Raw genomic sequence first — 22953 nt, 5'->3', positions numbered from 1 at the left:
GCCGAATAACCCTTTTTGGATAGCACCTTTTTTTCTAGGAGTGTAGGATGAATCATGAGTGAGCTTGTTTGAACGTGCAGTTAGTGGTAAATAGACCTCATGATAGCCTATTCACATTCATTCTAAGGCTCGGATTTTAACTATGTTAGTGACAGACATACATCCTTTGCTTCTGAGACAAAGATTTGGCTAAATCATAGTCTGGTGCCATAAGCTACCTATCCAACAACAACAAAATAGCAAAAACAGTGATCATTTCCCAGGGCCCCTCTTCATAATGACTCATCCATCCTCAACAATATCAATTTATCAAGCATTACTGATCCACCCCATCCAGCTGTCTGATAATGAAGGGCGAGAGGGAGGAAGGAAGGGAGGGGAATGAGGGAGGGAGGGAGGGATTGAGGGAGGGAGGCAGGGAGGGACGGACAGAGGGAGGGAGGGCGGGACGGAGGGAGGGAGGGCGGGACGGAGGGAGGGAGGGACAGAGGGAGGGAGGGAGGGAGGGACAGAGTGAGGGAGGGAGGGAGGGAGGGAGGGAGGGAGGGAGGGAGGGAGGGAGGGAGGGAGGGAGGGACAGAGGTCGGGACGGAGGGAGGGACAGAGGGAGGGACAGAGGGAGGGATGGTGAGAGGGAAGGAGAGGGAGGGACAGAGGGAAGGAGAGGAGAGGGACGGAGGGAGGGACAGAGGGAGGGATGGTGAGAGGGAAGGAGAGGGAGGGACAGAGGGAAGGAGAGGAGAGGGACGGAGGGAGGGACAGAGGGAGGGATGGTGAGAGGGAAGGAGAGGGAGGGACAGAGGGAAGGAGAGGAGAGGGACGGAGGGGAGAGGGAGGGACGGAGGGGGGAGACAGAGAGTTCGAGGGAGGGACAGAGGGAGGGATGGACGGAGTGAGGAATAGTTACCAGCAGGTATATACACTACATGACCAAAAGTACATGGACACCTGCTTGTGGAACATCTCATTTCAAAATCATGGCCATTAATATGCAGTTGGTCCCCCTTTGCTGCTATAACAGCCTACACTATTATGGGAAGGCTTTCCACTAGATGTTGGAACATTACTACCAGGACTTGCTTCCATTCAGCCAAAAGAGAATTAGTGAGGTCGGGCACTGATGTTGGGCGATTAGGCCTGCCTCGCAGTTGGCGTTCCAATTCATCCCAAAGGTGTTAGACAGGGCTCTGTGCAGACCAGTCAAGAACTTCCACACCGACCTCGACAAACCATTTCTGTATGGACCTCGCTTTGTGCATGGGGGCATTGTCATGCTGAAACAAGAAAGGGACATGCCCAAACTTTTGGAAGCCCAGAATTGTCTAGAATGTCATTGTATGCTGTAGCATTAAGATTTCCCTTTACTGGAACTCAGGGGCCTAGACCGAACAATGAAAAACAGGCCCTGACCATTATTTCTCCTCAACCAAACTTTACAGTTGGCACTATGCATTCCGGCAGGTAGCGTTCTCCTGGCATCCGTCAAACCCAGATTCGTCCGTCGGACTGCCAGATGTTGAAGCGTGAGTCCAATGGCAGTGAGCTTTACACCACTCCAGCCGGCGCTTGGCATTGCGCATGGTGATCTTAGGCTTGTGTGAGGCTGCTCTGCCATGGAAGCTCAGTTCATGAAGGTCCCAAGGAACAGTTCTTGTGCTGATGTTGCTTCCAGAGGCAGTTAGGAACTCTGTATTTCTACGCGCTACGGGATTCAGCATTATGCAATTCCCCTTCTGTTAGCTTGTGTGGCCTACCACTTCGCGGCTGAGCCGTTGTTGCTTCTAGACATTTCCACTTCACAATAACAGCACTTACAGTTGACTGGGGCAGCTCTAGCAGGGCAGAAATTGAACGAACTGACTTGTTGAAAGTCACTGACCTCTTCAGTACGGCCATTCTACTGCCTATATTTCTGGAGATTGCAAGGCTGTGTGCTCGATTTTATACACCTGTCAGCAACGGGTGTGGCTGAAATAGCCAAATTCACTAATTTGAAGAGGTGTCCACACAACACTTCTACATGTCCAAACCTATACTATATGTTCAACAACACTACATGTCCAAAACTATACTATATGTCCAACAACACTACATGTCCAAAACTATACTATATGTCCAACAACACTACATGTCCAAAACTATACTATATGTCCAACAACACTACATGTCCAAAACTATACTATATGTCCAACAACACTACATGTCCAAAACTATACTATATGTCCAACAACACTACATGTCCAAAACTATACTATATGTCCAACAACACTACATGTCCAAAAGTATCTCTGATCACCCATCTAAAATACAGTACTGATCACCCACCTAAAATACAGTACTGATCACCCATCTAAATTACAGTACTGATCACCCATCTAAATTACAGTACTGATTACCCACCTAAATTACAGTACTGACTGCCCATCTAAATTACAGTACTGATCACCCATCTAAAATACAGTTCTGATCACCCATCTAAATTACAGTACTGATTACCCACCTAAATTACAGTACTGATTACCCACCTAAATTACAGTACTGACTGCCCACCTAAATTACAGTACTGATTGCCCATCTAAATTACAGTACTGATTACCCACCTAAATTACAGCACTGACTGCCCATCTAAATTACTGTACTGATTACCCATCTAAATTACAGTAAAGATCCCCATCTAAAATACAGTACTGATTACCCACCTAAATGACAGTACTGATTACCCACCTAAATTACAGTACTGATTACCCTCCTCTCTCTGCTCTCTCTCTCTCTCTTTGTCCCTTATATCTACACCCCTCTCGCCTCCATCGCTTCCTTTCCCTCCCCTTACCTCACTCTATCCCACCCACCTTTCTGTCTTCCTCTCCCCCTTCCACTTCTCACCCACAGCTCTGTCATCTAGCCACTCCCCTGTCTCTCCAGCGGGGCCTGACAGCCCATTCCTCATCATTTCCCTGTTTTGGCAAAACCCAACTCTCCCCCTAATGGTTCTGCTGCTCTGAACGCTTCCAGATGTTTGTTTATTTGTTGTGCCTCGACTGTAAAACAGTTTACTCTTAGTTTGGATGCTTTCCCAGGGATGGGATGTGTATGTGTGTGGGTGTGTGCGTGTGTTTGCGAGCGTGTACATATGTGTGTTTATTGAGCGCTGTAGAGCCACAAATCGCCCCCATGTGTAAAAAAGCAAACTGCGAGGCAAACGTGAGAAGTCCCATGGGTGTCATTAGTGTGTGTGTGTGTGTGTGTGTCTGCGTATGTTAGAGGGTTTGAAGGCTTTGAAGGCTTGCTTTCCTCCAGGGTTTTAATAGCAGTTGTGCACCATATAAAATACATACATACTAAGCATCTGGAAGCAGTCCCAGAATGAGAGCATTAAGCTAGGCCTTATGGCATTTCTCTTTGTTTATTCTCTGTCTACTTAGCCGTTCATACACTGGGATCCCTTTCATTTAGGACTGGCACTGTTGAAGAATGGACCACATCAAACAGTCTGGTCCATTAAAGGCACGTGGCTGATGCCCAAGACATATATAAATATGTAGAGAATCAGAACTTTTAACAGGAAGAGTCCTGTACATAAATAGCTCCATCAGGAGTAGTTGTTGTTGTTGTCGTACATGTTTTACGCCTACAGATAACGACATCTAATACACTGGGGATCCATCTCTGAGAACATTCTATTGTCAGATAATGACATGTTGTTGTTAAACTATTAAGCACGTCTGACAGGTTTTATTATAATTCTATATTACCTATAGTAAGTCATTATGAAGTAATGCTCCATTTAAACTCTTTAGGTATTTATTATTAGATACTTAATAATAATTACTTGTCTATTAGGTATGTTGTGAGGACAAACTTTAAGTCCGAGACTTGGGAGATTGGGAGATCAAATCCACAATGTTATGTACTCTGCTGGTGAGACACATTTTGACACAGTGCTCTGCTCCAAACATGAGGTGTCATCGAGAAGAGTGCTTTAAATCTGGGACTGCCAGCCTGTCAGGGAGCTTAAACCAGAGCTGACAGTAGAGGAGGTCCCTAAGACCTCTACTAGGGACTCTGCTCCTCAGGACTCTCTCCTAAACTAGTCACTCTACTCCACTCTGTGTCATCCTGGACTGCTCCAAGACACCACAGTCTCCCTCTCTCTTTACTCCCTCTCCTAGCCTCTTGTTTTTAGTCAGTAGCGTGCTTCCTCTCTCCTCCCCCTTCCTCTATTGTCTCCCAGGCTCACTCTTTCTATTCTCTCTCTCTCTCGCTCTGTGTCTCTCTCTCTGTGTCTCTCTCGCTGTGTCTCTCTCTCTGTGTCTCTCTCTCTGTGTCTCTCTCGCTGTGTCTCTCTCGCTGTGTCTCTCTCGCTGTGTCTCTCTCTCTGTGTCTCTCTCTCTGTGTCTCTCTCTCTATGTGTCTCTCTCTCTCTCTGTGTCTCTCTCTCTCTCTGTGTCTCTCTCTGTGTCTCTCTCTCTGTGTCTCTCTCTCTGTGTCTCTCTCTCTGTGTCTCTCTCGCTGTGTCTCTCTCGCTGTGTCTCTCTCTCTGTGTCCCCGCTCTCCACCTGGGCACTGACCTGCAACCGCTGGCTCCTCACTGGAGCTCCAGACTGCAGTAATTACTAGTGGCAGCTGGGCTCTGGGGCCCCTATAACATCAGTAGAGAGAGAGAGAGAGAGAGTGTGTGTGAGTGTGAGTGTGAGTGTGTGTGTGTGTGTGTGTGTGTGTGTGTGTGTGTGTGTGTGTGTGTGTGTGGGGAGAGCATCTCTGTAGCGACATGGGGCTGTCAGACCAGCTAGCTACATCCCACCGACCAGGGCCATGTAGGTGCTAACACAGACACACATCCCTGGACCACAATTCATTGTCGTGCTGTAAGGAGTGAGGCGGAGTGAGGTGGACTGAGGCGGGGGACCTATAGAGGAGATGAGGGTTAAAGATGAGAGTTGTGTTATCGAAGGCTGCAGAGCGTCATAAACATAACAAATGGTGACTTTCGACCCACCACGGCCCAAACCTAGGAGGGAGGGAGAAATATCTCACATGTCAGATCCTCTCACCTTTTAATGGACTGTTCCCTGTCCTGCCTGACGTTCACAAAGCATAGTTTCTCTCTGGCTGTGTCCCAAATGGCACCCTAGTCCCTATGGGTTTCCCTATGGGCCCTGGTCAACAGTAGTGCACTATAAAAGGAATAGGGGGCCATTTGGGACTCTCACTGTCCCTCTCTCTACATCACAAGGAAATCTGCTGGTCAGTCACTGTGTAATTGATCTGTCCTTGGCACTGGGTGGGAGGAGGAGTGTGTGTGTGTGCATGGGTGAGTAAGTGTGTCTGTGCGCACGTGCGTGTGCATGTGTTTCTATATATGTGTGTGTGTGGGTGAGTAAGTGTGTCTGTGCGCACGTGCGTGTGCATGTGTTTCTATGTGTGTGTGTGTGTGTGTGTGTGTGTGTGTGTGTGTGTGTGTGTGTGTGTGTGTGTGTGAGAGAGATGCTCACTGTTGACCTCTTGAGCTGGCCCTCTATGGAGTTGGGCGCATCACAGCGGCAGAGATAAAGAGCATGCTTAAAGCTACTACCCTGCTGTGAGGTCTGGTACCATGGCCTCAGGGTTGCTCACACAACATCTCTACAGACACAAACAACCCTGGCCACTGCAGCTACATGTTGAAGGATCTTCATTTCACCAGTATCTCACAGCAGGAAAATAATCTTGCAGCAACAGGAAATGTGAATCATTATGTGGATTATAATAAAAATGTCATTTTTCTAGGGTTTGAAAAAAAATTGTTAGGCAAAATCTATTTAACATTTTAGAGGAAACTACTGACTTTGGAAGCCTTTTTAAATCTTGAACACACTACAAGTTTTCATTTCCTGCAACAACAGGGTGATCAAATGAAGATCCTAGACCTGTAGCTAACACAGCGGTGGTGAACAGATAGCAGCACCAGCACATTTCAAATAGAATGGAATATAGTTTCTTTGTCTGTTCCTATGCACTGATATGTTTATTATGATCATTTACTGTAAGAAAGATGCATAAAAAATGTATGCTTCTGATATTAACGTTATTGTATAGCAAATGCTTCCCATCAATATAATAAAAAACATATTTTCTGCTAAAACAGGGGCATCTTAAGAAATGCAGTACATGTTAAAATCTTCCACACATTAGATTGGAATAAGACATCATCAATGACTAGCATCACCAGATCAAGGAGGGTTGACATACACACTCCTACACATACATCAAATCAATAGTTTCAACTTAGATTATACACTTCAGCATTCATCAACAACTCAAAGAGATGACAAAAGACAGACTATGATCTAATAGAAATCTAAAGTCCACTATTCTCTCACTCCGGTTAATCAATAAGAAGAAAAACATGCATATTCGTTTCCATTATCAAAGGGCTTTCCCTTTCATGAACATCATTAAGATGAAGGCTATTAATATACACTGTACTGAAGTTGTTCATTCTCATTCTATGATCAGTGTCTGGAGTAGAGAGGTCATCACATAGGGAGGAGAGATCTCTCTGGAGTAGAGAGAGGTCATCGCATAGGGAGGAGAGATCTCTCTGGAGTAGAGAGAGGTCATCACATAGGGAGGAGAAATCTCTCTGGAGTAGAGAGAGGTCATCACATAGGGAGGAGAGATCTCTCTGGAGTAGAGAGAGGTCATCGCATAGGGAGGAGAGATCTCTCTGGAGTAGAGAGAGGTCATCGCATAGGGAGGAGAGATCTCTCTGGAGTAGAGAGAGGTCATCGCATAGGGAGGAGAGATCTCTCTGGAGTAGAGAGAGGTCATCGCATAGGGAGGAGAGATCTCTCTGGAGTAGACAGAGGTCATCACATAGGGAGGACAGAACATCTCTACCATGTTTTTTTACATTTTCTTTACCTTTGTGGTTCTTGCCGTCTCTAGAGCCTCTGGGTAGAGGGGTGTAGAGTGTGGAGGAACTCTCAGACTTAGGGTCACCTGGGGCCTGAGGAAAGGAAACACACAGTCACACTTTACTATTTACATTGTTCATTTTTATTGTTTATTTCAATTTGTTTATTATCTACCTCACTTGCTTTGGCAATGTTAACACATGTTTCCCATGCCAATAAAGCCCCTTGAATTGAATTGAATTGAGAGAGAGAGAGGGGGGGGGGGGAATAGATACAGAGATATAAATATATATAAGGAGAGAGGTAGAGGGGTTTCATTGCTGTGCCTGATTATCCAAATGCCATGAATTATATTGATGAGGACAGGAAATGTTGAAGCTCCATTCCTGTGTCATGGTGAGATAAGCAGGACGCCGGGCCAGATCACCTTTCATTCCTGTGTCATGGTGAGGGAAGCAGGACGCCGGGCCAGATCACCTTTCATTCCTGTGTCATGGTGAGGGAAGCAGGACGCCGAGCCAGATCACCTTTCATTCCTGTGTCATGGTGAGGGAAGCAGGACGCCGGGCCAGATCACCTTTCATTCCTGTGTCATGGTGAGGGAAGCAGGACGCCAGGCCAGATCACCTTTCATTCCTGTGTCATGGTGAGGGAAGCAGGACGCCGGGCCAGATCACCTTTCATTCCTGTGTCATGGTGAGGGAAGCAGGACGCCGGGCCAGATCACCTTTCATTCCTGTGTTATGGTGAGGGAAGCAGGACGCCGGGCCAGATCACCTTTCATTCCTGTGTCATGATGAGGGAAGCAGGACGCCGGGCCAGATCACCTTTCATTCCTGTGTCATGGTGAGGGAAGCAGCACACCGGGCCAGATCACCTTTGTCATGACGTTGGCCTCTTTGGGTATAGCAAGCCCATCCCCCTCTCCCTGCCTCCCCCTTTCCTCCTTCAACTAGGTTGCTGTGGTCAGAGAGACGTCGTAAATTCCTGAGAATCTCCTCATTGACACATAGTAGAGAGAGAGTAAACTTTCATAGAGGACAAAGGAAATCCTTCCACCTCATAGAACTTGAACAAATTTCATGTCCGGAGAAAGTGTAAAAGATGGGTGAAGAATCCAGCTATGAACTGGTCCGTTTGTCACAACTTGGGGAAGACGGTGTGGCCACATTACCATAACGCTGTTTATATAATAGCCTCAGATATGAGGTTTACATCTAATTGTTGTATAAGATGACTGAGTGAGTATGATACTGTTTGTGTAATTGTGTAATATGATTATGGACTGTTTAATGAAGAAAAATACAATTCCCTTTTGAGTTTAACTAAATCAGAGGACCGCCCCTGAGCCCAGTTAGGGTCATACATCCTGGGACAGCCCTCTTCGGCCCTTCCGAATAAAACCCCACTCGGGTTTTCGATCAGCAGACCGAGCTTACCTCAATTACGAGATGGCTAAAGGTTGCAGACCATGTTTTTCTCCATTAGGAGGACAAAGGTTGTAGACCATTGCTGAATCTTTTAACCATACCATGTGGTTAAACTCTTAAGACTATCGATACCGACAGAATGAGATCAAGTCTTTGATATTAATTACTAGTCTGCAGCTAGGAATTCGGTATCATTGAACGCGAAGAACGACAACCTCTGAAACAACCATTCTATAACGAATGTCACTCTGAACAATACCCTCCAACCACAATCGAGAGGGAGAGAGAGAGGGAGAGAGACGGACAATTCTACAAAATAAATTAACTTTTCACCAGCGATCAAGACGACACACCGAGCGTAAATATATATACTGATTGCAATTGTTTCTGAATGAGTGAGCGTTCATGTGCAAAGGATTAGCATTTTAATTGTTATAATTATCACTTTGTTTGACTTCTTAGTCAACCCCCACTTCCCCTTTTGTCTAACAAGCCGCCATTCCGGTTTAGCCCACTTGGGCACATTCTCCTGTCATTACATTTACCTTGTTTGTTTGTTTGTTTGTTTATGCATTTCTGTGAATTACTTAGTTAGTAATAAATAAATGATTTAAGACAATTGATGTATGGATGACTCATAGTGAAGACTGGGTTCGTGCAGATAACCAACAATGTACGACATTTGGAATGAGACAAACATGAGGTAAAGTAAATAATTCATTAATTTGAAGACTAATTGATCAGATAAAATATCTGAAAAGTTATTTTAGGTAATTATAACTTTGTAATCTGAATATTTTTGCTTGGTGCCCCGACTTCCTAGTTAATTAGTTACGTGATGAATCAGTTGATCGCGTAATAACTAATTACAGAGAATCTTTGATAAAACCTATCAGTCTTCAGTTAATGATAGTAAAGACACAACACCTTTCATTCCTGTGTTATGTTGAGGGAAGCAGCACACCGGGCCAGATCATCTTTCATTCCTGTGTTATGTTGAGGGAAGCAGCACACCGGGCCAGATCACCTTTCATTCCTGTGTTATGTTGAGGGAAGCAGCACACCGGGCCAGATCATCTTTCATTCCTGTGTTATGTTGAGGGAAGCAGCACACCGGGCCAGATCATCTTTCATTCCTGTGTTATGTTGAGGGAAGCAGCACACCGGGCCAGATCACCTTTCATTCCTGTGTTATGTTGAGGGAAGCAGCACACCGGGCCAGATCACCTTTCATTCCTGTTTTATGTTGAGGGAAGCAGCACACCGGGCCAGATCATCTTTCATTCCTGTGTTATGTTGAGGGAAGCAGCACACCGGGCCAGATCATCTTTCATTCCTGTGTTATGTTGAGGGAAAGAGCACACCGGGCCAGATCACCTTTCATTCCTGTGTTATGTTGAGGGAAGCAGCACACCGGGCCAGATCACCTTTCATTCCTGTGTTATGTTGAGGGAAGCAGCACACCGGGCCAGATCATCTTTCATTCCTGTGTTATGTTGGGGGAAGCAGCACACCGGGCCAGATCATCTTTCATTCCTGTGTTATGTTGGGGGAAGCAGCACACCGGGCCAGATCATCTTTCATTCCTGTGTTATGTTGAGGGAAGCAGCACACCGGGCCAGATCATCTTTCATTCCTGTGTTATGTTGAGGGAAGCAGCACACCGGGCCAGATCATCTTTCATTCCTGTGTTATGTTGAGGGAAGCAGCACACCGGGCCAGATCACCTTTCATTCCTGTGTTATGTTGAGGGAAGCAGCACACCGGGCCAGATCACCTTTCATTGCTGTGTTATGTTGAGGGAAGCAGCACACCGGGCCAGATCATCTTTCATTCCTGTGTTATGTTGAGGGAAGCAGCACACCGGGCCAGATCATCTTTCATTCCTGTGTTATGTTGAGGGAAGAAGCACACCGGGCCAGATCATCTTTCATTCCTGTGTTATGTTGAGGGAAGCAGCACACCGGGCCAGATCATCTTTCATTCCTGTGTTATGTTGAGGGAAGCAGCACACTGGGCCAGATCACCTTTCATTCCTGTGTTATGTTGAGGGAAGCAGCACACTGGGCCAGATCACCTTTCATTCCTGTGTTATGTTGAGGGAAGCAGCACACTGGGCCAGATCACCTTTCATTCCTGTGTTATGTTGAGGGAAGCAGTACGCCAGGCCAGATTACTTTGATGTTCTGTCCCCCTCCTCTCCCCTTCCGGCCTTTTAAATGCCGGAGGGTGGTCTATGGCATCGAAGGCCTCATGACTACTGAGCCATGACCTGCTGTAGGGGTCAAACCAAGGGCACACCACTCACTATGACACACAGGCCCTCTAACCCAAGCCCTAACTAACACACTTCTACTGCTATCTGACCACACACCAACAGATTGGCATGACAGCACCACTCTGTCTCTCCAAACATCTCTGCTACTGGCTTTCATGTTTCAGAGTTAAATCCACTGTTTTCTGAGCTCTCAGCTCTTCTAAACAGGGTGCGTTTTTTGTAAGTGTGTCGCAATATTCAAAGGGTGTTTTCTAAACAGGTCACAAGTATTGTTGTTGTTATTCTTCTTCTTCTACTTCTTCTTGTTGTGCACCTTCAAGGACCCAAACATCCTGTTTAATTAGTCGTGTGTTCCCTGGACTTCTAGCTGTTTCAACAGGCAGTTCATCATGATGCAGTCCTATCTGACGCCTTAGCAGAAATACTCTTCTTTCCTCTCCTGCTGGGGGGAATTCACCAGGCTTTTAATCACTAAAGTGACAAATACATATTAGAGACGATTTGGTGCTGATATTCCTCTGGTGTAGCTGATTCTCTAGTCTACAGCCGACACGCACAACCTTGAGGAACGAGACCACTGGACAATGCTAAATGAAAACACATTCTTCATTGGCGAGGAGAATGGTGTAAATTGAAAATGATCCCATAATGTGCTTTCAGATAGGATCTCAGAAGGTCATTCCAGTACAGGCCTGGGCTGGTCAACACATGCTTTATATTACTAGAAGAAAAAAAAGAGTGGGACAAATGACATCAACGAGTTCTGGATGTAATGACTTACTGGTAGGTTAGCGAATTAGAATGTAAACATCACAAATGATCCTGTCGACATAATACTTTATATTTCTCTTCTGGGGTCAGTAGTTAGAGTGTTATAGCGATTGAAGTTAGTATTTTTTTTTTTACAGTGCTATATCTTACAACCAGTGATGTAGTGGTAAAATAATTGTAAGGTATACACTGATCACTGTCAGTGTTGAGTAAATTAAGTCACCCACCAATGGGTTTTCCATGATAGATAGGTAACAGAGGAGGTTGGTGGCACCTTAATTGGGGAGTACAGGTTCGTGGTAATGACTGGAGTGGAATTGGTGGAATGGTATCAAATACATGAAACATATGGTTTTCAGGTGTTTGATGCCCTTCCATTTATCCACTACCACACCACAGCTTTAAGGTAGTATTCTACTGTACCACCTCTAACAACTATTCAAGGTAGTATTCTACTGTACCACACCACAGCTTTAAGGTAGTATTCTACTGTACCACACCACAGCTTTAAGGTAGTATTCTACTGTACCACACCACAGCTTTAAGGTAGTATTCTACTGTACCACACCACAGCTTTAAGGTAGTATTCTACTGTACCACCTCTAACCACTATTCAAGGTAGTATTCTACTGTACCACACCACAGCTTTAAGGTAGTATTCTACTGTACCACACCACAGCTTTAAGGTAGTATTCTACTGTACCACACCACAGCTTTAAGGTAGTATTCTACTGTACCACACCACAGCTTTAAGGTAGTATTCTACTGTACCACACCACAGCTTTAAGGTAGTATTCTACTGTACCACACCACAGCTTTAAGGTAGTATTCTACTGTACCACACCACAGCTTTAAGGTAGTATTCTACTGTACCACCTCTAACCACTATTCAAGGTAGTATTCTACTGTACCACACCACAGCTTTAAGGTAGTATTCTACTGTACCACACCACAGCTTTAAGGTAGTATTCTACTGTACCACACCACAGCTTTAAGGTAGTATTCTACTGTACCACACCACAGCTTTAAGGTAGTATTCTACTGTACCACCTCTAACAACTATTCAAGGTAGTATTCTACTGTACCACACCACAGCTTTAAGGTAGTATTCTACTGTACCACACCCACGCTTTCTGTCTTTCTTTACCCCCCCTTCTTTCACTCTCTCCCTCCCCTGCTACCCTGACACTACCCATTCCATGTTTTGAATGTGTTTTGTCTCATGTCAGCAAGTAATAACTGACTATGAGGCTCAATAGGTCCAGTAATCCCTAGCTAGGACTTTGTGTGCCTTTGGCAAACTGGAATAATAGATGTAATATTATAACAAATAAATGCTGCATATTCAGATCAAAAAGGAGCTTCAGAGAAATAAGAAGCCAATGGATTGAAGAGGGCCTGAGATCACATTAACGCTGAGGAATGCTAAAAGAAAACATACATAATGTTTAAAACACACAGAGAGGAGGAGACACTGTGGACTACAAGTCATTATAGCTACCAGCCTCTCTCTGTCGCTCTCTCTCGGGCTGTCTCACTCTCTGTCTCTCTCTCGTAGCTGTTCCTGCACTGAGCAGAGGGGGGTGCTGCAGTGTAATCTATTTAAGAGCCTCCCTTTAATCTCTCTCTCTCCCTCCCTCTTTCCCATCTATCTGTCCTGTCCAGAGTAGTATGCCCAAGGCATTTGCTGTGTTCACATCGTTGTAGTCTGTGCTGTGTGAGTTATCAACACAGCTTAGGATAATATGACACACATTATAGGCTGGGGAGAAGGACGGCAGAAATCTCTCTGATAATGGTTCTGAACAGAGGACAGTGTACATAGCAGCTCTACTCCCAATAGGGACTAGAGAGAGAGCGAGAGAGAGAGAGAGAGAGAGAGAGAGAGAGAGAGAGAGAGAGAGAGAGAGAGAGAGAGAGAGGGAGAGAGGGAGAGAGAGGAGAGGGAGAGAGAGAGAGGAGAACATTGAGATGAGGGCATGTAGAATATTTGATGAATATGTACCTCAGACCCAACATTATGTCTATATCAGTATGTGGTGAAGTCAGGTGTTTCTCAGATAGGCAGAGTCAAAACCATACACTGGACAGAGCCTTTGGTAAACAGAGCCAAATGTTATGTTCAAATACAGTGCACTACAAAGTACACTAGAGTGTCAATTGAGTCTCAGACATATCTCTGAATGGAGTGCCATGTTCGTAAGGAGGGAGGTAGATTCCTCCCTACCTCTCGCCTCACCTCGACCTCCCTCCTTAAGACTGACCAGCGATACAATGTAATCAGGGCGAGCAAGGTTACGTTGTAGAGGTCTAGTGATGTAAACACTAGCCTCCTTTTATCTGCCCCTGCATCTGGACAAGCAGACAAAGTGCTAAAAGGAAATAAATGGGGCCTGACAGCCACATCAAAGGGTTCAGCCAGCGGCTTACTGCTACTTAAGGCACAGGAATGCTGTTGCTAAGCATCAGACTACAACCTATCAGGGCCCAAGGAGTACACGGAGTGACCGAGGACTGGGCCTTGGAGAGTAGCGAGGGAGAGGGGGGGATGTTGGGGGAGAGAGAAAGAAGGAGAGAGGGAGAAAGAGATGGGGGGGAAGAGAGAGGAGGGGGAGATAGGGAGAGGAAAAGTGAGGAAGAATGAGGGAAAAGGAGAGAGTATCCTGACAGTGAGGGGAGGCTAGGGACTCTAGGAGGTTTTGTAGCTTAAAGCAATTGTTAGAAGAAACAAGCTTTCTGTTTTGTTTTCTCTTGACACCATTGCTACTCTTTGCACTTGCAAAAGACATGTCTTTTGAAATGTTTTCTCTTTGGGTCTATATAAAAGATCTTTATTTTGTGTGTGTGAGCGTGGAACTTTCTTCATCATATTTCCTTTAGCACTTGCACTGCTTTTGGAGATCAGACGAGACAGAAGTTATACATTTATTTGAGTCAACATTTAATACTGGCCTGACACATTTTTCATAATACTTTAATGGCATTTTGTGCTTCATTCCTCTGATGTTCGAGGTTATGAACATAAGCACACATAAACATCCTGAAAAACAAAGATGCAAAACAAGAGACAGAAAATGAGGTGGAGACACTGACTAACAATACCAAAATAAAATAACAGTTACTATTTACAATGGCAAACAGACACAATGTTCTAATTTAGACACAAAGACAATTCTCTTATTCAAAGTTAAACTACAGTTTAAACGTCAATAGTAGCAAAGTTGACTACGTAGCAGAGGTACATTTAAAAGCCTAAAACAAATTATAGTTGCATGTTTTTGACAAAGAAAAACTTAGTGCCTAGCAAATGAACAAGTCAAGTCAAATCTTGAATAAAACAAATCGGTGTGTGTTTTTGAGGAGAACATATCTGCATTGGTGTGCTGGAAATAATGAGTTAGTTCAGCACAGTAACAGCATCAACTAAGAGAGAAAGTACTTTTAAGGAAACACTTTTAAACCTTTGACCTTGATAACGTGCCCACACACTCGCATGCACAAACACATACACACGCACACACGCACACGCACACGCACACACACACACACACACACACACACACACACACACACACACACACACACACACACACACAGCAAGATAAACTTTGTTAGAGTGTTCCTTTAATGATTCTCCAGTTCTACTCCAGTGAATGGATCATATGATTGCTGATCATAAGACCAGCAACTGTTTGGGGTTGTTTTGCTCAGTGCATAAAGTGAAGGTTGCAGTACTAGAAGACACTACTACCCTGCCTGTGTAAAGCTTAGTATTAAACACACACACACACACAGACACACAACAGTGTTAAACAAGCAAAGGTCGTCTCACTACAGGAAGTTAATCGCCCGTATCACCAACTCTTAGATGATAATAGGTCTAGGTTTGTTTTTAAAAAGCCCCTCGGACAACCTTTTCATTTGAATGCCTCTCAGAATCAGAAAGGGTCATTTAAAGTAAAGTGAAAACATGTCGTTGTATTATAAGTATAAGGCTTAGTACACGTTGTATTGTAGTGAAGTATAAGGCTTAGTACACGCTTCAGAATGTTCCTTATTCGGCTATGACCTTTCCACTGCTGGGCTGACTCTGAATCTGTGTACCATCTACCATGTCCATAACCATTAAGATTATACAGGATAGTTTAACAAAATATATTAGTAACATATTAGTGGCGTTCCATCCAGTCTGGTTAGAATAATGGACAGCACTTAGGCCGGTAACGACTTCAGTCTTAATGTAAGGTGATCACTGATGCAGGCTGGGAGTAGTAATTCCCTACAGTTTATTACGCTGTTGGAAACACTATTGATATCTGAATGAGATACAAGTATGTAACATTAATAAACAATGTCATAAGCAGCCATTAAACTGAAAGTGTAAGCTATTGTACGGTATAATGTACAGACTTGTTAGAGTTGACCTCACCTAGTGGTGAATTTGTCCACTAAATTCAAGGACAGTTGTCATGCCAACTCCTCCCAGCATCATGTTGGATGAGACATTTCTTCAATCACTTGAGATTCCTTTCCTTCTTTCCCGTTCCACTCCAGCACACATACTGTATGATGTCCCCCCTCTCTCTCACACACACACACACACACACACACACACACAGAGAGAGGCTCAGAAGTGTGACATATCATGAGGCTTTCTGTTCCGATTAGGGGCTATAGCTAACATCAGAGCTGTTTTCCAACACAGTATGTGTGTGTGTGTGTGTGTGTGTGTGTGTGTGTGTGTGTGTGTGTGTGTGTGTGTGTGTGTGTGTGTGTGTGTGTGTGTGTGTGTGTGTGTGTGTGTGTGTGTGTGTGTGTGTGTGTGTGTGTGTGTGTGTGCGTGCGTGCGTGCGTGCGTGCGTGCGTGCGTGCGTGCGTGCGTGCGTGCGTGCGTGCGTGCGTGCGTGCGTGCGTTCGTGTGTGTGTGTGTGTGCGTGCGTGCGTGCGTGCGTGCGTTCGTGTGTGTGTGTGTGTGCGTGCGTGCGTGCGTGCGTTCGTGTGTGTGTGTGTGTGCGTGTGTGCGTGCGTGCGTGCGTTCGTGCGTGCTGGCTGGGTGGATGGGTAGGATGTTTAATAATTGAAGAGTCGGGGAGCGGGCCTGTCACACAGCAGCCTTGTCTGGATTGTTTCCTATGCAATTAGACGGCGGGACACATCTGAAGACGACCCACCAAAAAGAGCTGCAGGAAAATAAGTGACATGTGAAACTTAAAGGAAATTATCTCTTCACACGAGTGAAATGTGAAGGTTACTTAGCAATGCTTAACTCAGAGATGTGGCTGTATGAAGTGTGAGTTTGTGTGTGTTTAACTCAGAGATGTGGCTGTGGCTGTGTGTGTGTGTGTGTGTGTGTGTGTGTGTGTGTGTGTGTGTGTGACGTGTGCGGGTGTGTTTGACTCAGGCCCAATATTTTTTCTTTTTTTCTTTTTTACTTACAAGAGCTTCAGTCGAGGGAGATCACAGAAGGAATGGAAACTAATTTTGACTCGGGGCGTACGGAGAGATAGAGATAGAAACATCAGAAAATCTGTGGAAATAATGAGATCTCTTGATGTTTTCTGGAAGATATGGCATGACGCCTACAGATGCACTCCTCATATATACACCTAAAGACACAGACACAGTCCCACTCACACACTCCTAACCCCAGAACACACACTGTAGGCCGACAGCACAGTATTGCACGTATGGTTCAAAGACCGGTACTGTATACACACATACTCATAGTACTGTGTAAACACACTTCATTCTGTCACATACAGACACATACTACACAGGCCAAACACAAACCAATCTATCAATTACTTCAAGTGTTCATTGGAATGACGGACAACCATGGAAAAAGCTAATGTGTCTATATTTGTTATAATTTCCCAGGCTCCTTGACCCGAGTCAGAACAACCTTCCAAAAGCCATTTTTTTTCTGCATTTTTTACTTCCAGGCTGCAACGATAACGCTGTCATCTCCACAACATATCATAACTCACAGCCCAACGAGCTACACACATCCTCCCCCTCCTGTTCTAGGGTGAGACAGACAGACAGTAAGGCAGGCAGGCAGACAGATACACAGGCACAGAGAAAGTAGTGTCCAACACAGTTTAATTACAACATTTTGTTCCAACAGTATGGTGGCTAGTGACATCATGTTGTTGAACCGGTACAGTGGCTCGTGACATCATGTTGTTGAACGAGTACGGTGGCTCGTGACATAATATTGTTGAACCGGTACGGTGGCTCGTGACATCATGTTGTTGAACCGGTACGGTGGCTCGTGACATCATGTTGTTGAACCGGTACGGTGGCTCGTGACATCATGTTGTTGAACCGGTACGGTGGCTCGTGACATCATGTTGTTGAACCGGTACGGTGGCTCGTGACATTGTTGTTGAACCCGTACTGTGGCTCGTGACATCATGTTGTTGAACCGGGTACGGTGGCTCGTGACATCATGTTGTTGAACCGGTACGGTGGCTCGTGACATCATGTTGTTGAACCGGTGTGCTGGCTCGTGACATCATGTTGTTGAACCGGTACGGTGGCTCGTGACATCATGTTGTTGAACCGGTACTGTGGCTCTTGACATCATGTTGTTGAACCGGTACGGTGGCTCGTGACATCATGTTGTTGAACCGGTACGGTGGCTCTTGACATCATGTTGTTGAACCGGTACGGTGGCTCTTGACATCATGTTTTTGAACCGGTACTGTGGCTCGTGACATTATGTTGTTGAACCGGTGTGCTGGCTCGTGACATCATGTTGTTGAACCGGTACGGTGGCTCGTGACATCATGTTGTTGAACCGGTAGTGTGGCTCGTGACATCATGTTGTTGAACCGGTACTGTGGCTCGTGACATCAAGTTGTTGAACCGGTATGCTGACTCGTGACATCATGTTGTTGAACCAGTATGCTGGCTCGTGACATCATGTTGTTGAACCGGTACTGTGGCTCGTGACATCATGTTGTTGAACCAGGTACGGTGGCTCGTGACATCATGTTGTTGAACCGGTACGATGGCTCGTGACATCATGTTGTTGAACCGGTACTGTGGCTCGTGACATCATGTTGTTGAACCGGTGTGCTGGCTCTTGACATCAAGTTGTTGAACCGGTATGCTGACTCGTGACATCATGTTGTTGAACCGGTGTGCTGGCTCGTAACATCATGTTGTTGAACCGGTACGGTGGCTCGTGACATCATGTTGTTGTTTTTCAAAAAGCTGCACGAGAGAGATAGCCTTCCTCTCATCCTCCTTCATTACATCGCTCTACCTCCCTCTCTATCTCCCTACTTCCCCCTCTCTATCTCCCTACTTCCCCCGCTCTACCTCCCTCTCTATCTCCCTACTTCCCTACTTCTCTCTCTCCTTCCTTCCCCCAGCTCTACCTCCCTATCTATCTGCCTACTTCCCCCCTCTCTTTCTCCCTACTTCCCCTCGCTCTACCTCCCTCTCTATCTCCCTACTTCCCCCTCTCTATCTCCCTACTTCCCCCGCTCTACCTCCCTCTCTATCTCCCTACTTCCCCCCGCTCTACCTCCCTCTCTATCTCCCTACTTCCTCCCGCTCTACCTCCCTCTCCCTACTTCCCTACCTTTCTCTCTCCTTCATTCCCCCAGCTCTACCTCCCTATCTATCTGCCTACTTCCCCCCTCTCTATCTCCCTACTTCCTCCCTCTCTTTCTCCCTACTTCCCCTCGCTCTACCTCCCTCTCTATCTCCCTACTTCCCCCCTCTCTATCTCCCTACTTCCCCTCGCTCTACCTCCCTACTTCCCCCCGCTCTACCTCCCTCTCTATCTCCCTACTTCCCTACCTCTCTTTCTCCTTCCTCCCCCCAGCTCTACCTCCCTCTCTATCTCCCCACTTCCCCCCTCTCTTTCTCCCTACTTCCCCCCGCTCTACCTCCCTACTTCCCCCCGCTCTACCTCCCTCTCTATCTCCCCACTTCCCCCTCTCTTTCTCCCTACTTCCCCCTCTCTTTCTCCCTACTTCCCCCCGCTCTACCTCCCTCTCTATCTCCCTACTTCCCTACCTCTCTCTCACCTTCCTTCCCCCCGCTCTACCTCCCTCTCTATCTGCCTACTTCCCTACCTCTCTCTCTCCTTCCTTCCCCCAGCTCTACCTCCCTCTCTATCTGCCTACTTCCCTACCGCTCTCTCTCCTTCCTTCCCCCCGCTCTACCTCCCTCTCTATCTGCCTACTTCCCTACCTCTCTCTCTCCTTCCTTCCCCCCGCTCTACCTCCCTCTCTATCTGCCTACTTCCCTACCTCTCTCTCTCCTTCCTTCCCCCAGCTCTACCTCCCTCTCTATCTGCCTACTTCCCTACCTCTCCCTCTCCTTCCCTTCCTTTCTTCCCTCCCTCCCTCTCTACAGCAGGACTTATGAAGGTGAGTGTCTGCATGACAGGCAGAGAATAAAATAGACAAACCCAGGGATAAAAATGAAATCAAAAGTAGCCTTCTCGACCAGTAATTGCACTGCTTCGCTGAGCTCTCAGATATATGAAGGTGATTTACTGTCCGCCACGCCACCACAGATCAGGAGGCCCTCGCAGAGAAACACTTGTGCTATGAAATTGTTTAAATCTCATCAAGTTCTGCTTTCACAGCAGACCATAAATCACAAAGTCTGTTATCATAGACCTCCATGAGCGGCTGTGAGGCAGGCAATGGATCGTGGGTATATATAATCTTGACTGAGCAAACAGCCAGGTCTGAGGAGAGAGAGTAGCAGGGAGGACTGAAATACCTTCATATTAGCCGTGGTGGTGGTGGTTGGTGCAGCTGGAGGACCACTGACTACACTACAGCTGGGTCACTGACTACACTAAAGCTGGGTCACTGACTACACTACCGTTGAGTCACTGACTACACTACAGCTGGGTCACTGACTAAACTACCGTTGGGTCTCTGACTACACTACCGTTGGGTCACTAACTACACTACAGCTTTGTTACTGACTACACTACCGTTGGGCACTGACTACACTACCGTTGGGTCACTGACTACACTACCATTGGGTCACTGATTACACTAACGTTGGGTCACTGACTACACTACAGCTGCGTCACTGACTACACTACCGTTGGGTCACTGACTACACTACCGTTGGGTCACTGACTACACTACAGCTTTGTTACTGACTACACTACCGTTGGGCACTGACTACACTACCGTTGGGTCACTGACTACACTACCATTGGGTCACTGATTACACTAACGTTGGGTCACTGACTACACTACAGCTGCGTCACTGACTACACTACCATTGGGTCACTGACTACACTACCGTTGGGTCACTGACTACACTACCGTTGGGTCACTGACTACACTACCGTTGGGTCACTGATTACACTACCGTTGGGTCACTGATTACACTACCGTTGGGTCACTGACTACACTACCGTTGGGTCACTGACTACACTACAGCTTTGTCACTGACTACACTACCGTTGGGTCACTGACTACACTGCCGTTGGGTCACTGACTACACTACCGTTGGGTCACTGACTAGACTACCGTTGGGTCAGTGACTACACTACAGCTGGGTCACTGACTACACTACAGCTGGGTCAGTGACTACACTACCGTTGGGTCAGTGACTACACTACAGCTGGACCACTGACTACACTACCGTTGGGTCAGTGACTACACTACAGCTGGACCACTGACTACACTACCGTTGGGTCACTGACTACACTACAGCTGCGTCACTGACTACACTACCGTTGGGTCACTGACTACCGTTGGGTCACTGACTACACTACAGCTTTATCACTGACTACACTACCATTGGGTCACTGACTACACTACCGTTGGGTCACTGACTACACTACCATTGGGTCACTGACTACACTACCGTTGGGTCACTGATTACACTACCGTTGGGTCACTGATTACACTACCGTTGGGTCACTGACTACACTACCGTTGGGTCACTGACTACACTACAGCTTTGTCACTGACTACACTACCGTTGGGTCACTGACTACACTGCCGTTGGGTCACTGACTACACTACCGTTGGGTCACTGACTAGACTACCGTTGGGTCAGTGACTACACTACCGTTGGGTCAGTGACTACACTACCGTTGGGTCACTAACTACACTACAGCTGGGTCACTGACTACACTGCCGTTGGGTCACTGATTACACTACAGCTGGGTCACTGACTACACTACCGTTGGGTCACTGACTACACTACCGTTGGGTCACTGACTACACTACAGCTGGACTACTGACTACACTACCGCCGGGTCACTGACTACACTACAGCTGGGTCACTGACTACACTACAGCTGGGTCACTGACTACACTACAGCTGGGTCACTGACTACACTACAGCTGGGTCACTGACTACACTACCGCTGGGTCACTGACTACACTACAGCTGGGTCACTGACTACACTACAGCTGGACCACTGACTACACTACCGCTGGGTCACTGACTACACTACAGCTGGGTCACTGAGTACACTACCGCTGGACCACTGACTACACTACAGCTGGCAGACCACTGATAACACTGCATCTGGGTCACTGACTACACTACCGCTGGACTACTGACTACACTACAGCTGCGGACCACTGACAACACTGCAGCTGGGTCACTGACTACACTACAGCTGGACTACTGACTATACTACAGCTGGTGGACCACTGACTACACTGCAGCTGGACTACTGACTACACTACAGCTGGACAACAACTGACAACACTGCTGCTGGACTACTGACTACACTGCAGCTGGACAACAACTGACTACACTGCAGCTGGACAACAACTGACTACACTGCAGCTGGACAACAACTGACTACACTACAGCTGGACAACAACTGACTACACTACAGCTGGACTACTGACTACACTGCAGCTGGACAACAACTGACTACACTACAGCTGGACTACTGACTACACTGCAGCTGGACAACAACTGACTACACTGCAGCTGGACAACAACTGACTACACTGCAGCTGGACAACAGCTGACTACACTGCAGCTGGACAACAACTGACTACACTGCAGCTGGCGGTCCACTGACTGTGATGGATATCAAATTTCCTCCACTCTGCATCTATTACCTGCTAATTGTTACTGCATATATTTCTTGTCAACAAGAAAACGGTAAATTAATTAAGTAAAAAAATGCACTTGTGATTGTGTTTACAATCCCAACAGGGAGGGTGAAGCCCAGGGCATTGTTCATGTAAATTAATTTACTGCTGGGGAGGGGTTAAAGTTTGTCATAAAGACACAGACAGACAGGCCAATATAATACAGGAGTCCCAGTACCAGACAGACAGGCTAATATAATACAGGAGTCCCAGTACCAGACAGAGTGACCAGCCACAGACAGACAGGTCAATATAATACAGGAGTCCCGGTACCAGACAGACAGGCCAATATAATACAGGAGTCCCGGTACCAGACAGACAGGTCAATATAATACAGGAGTCCCGGTACCAGACAGACAGGTCAATATAATACAGGAGTCCCGGTACCAGACAGACAGGCCAATATAATACAGGAGTCCCGGTACCAGACAGAGTGACCAGACACAGACAGACAGGTCAAT

General features: G+C 46.3%; 1 protein-coding gene across 1 annotated transcript in view; it reads right to left on the bottom strand.

The window, feature by feature from the left end:
* Positions 1-22953, bottom strand: part of LOC139417975 (leucine-rich melanocyte differentiation-associated protein-like) — a 420419-nt gene that overhangs the window by 40863 nt on the left and 356603 nt on the right. Inside the window, exon 6 of the mRNA XM_071167016.1 lies at positions 6904-6988. Coding sequence (XP_071023117.1) covers positions 6904-6988 — 85 coding nt within the window. The remainder of the gene's footprint in view (positions 1-6903; positions 6989-22953) is intronic.

The sequence above is a fragment of the Oncorhynchus clarkii genome, chromosome 1 (assembly GCF_045791955.1).
Source record: "Oncorhynchus clarkii lewisi isolate Uvic-CL-2024 chromosome 1, UVic_Ocla_1.0, whole genome shotgun sequence".
NCBI lineage: Eukaryota > Metazoa > Chordata > Actinopteri > Salmoniformes > Salmonidae > Oncorhynchus > Oncorhynchus clarkii.
Note: the sequence above shows the minus strand (reverse complement) of the source record. Positions and strands in the feature narration are given on the sequence as shown.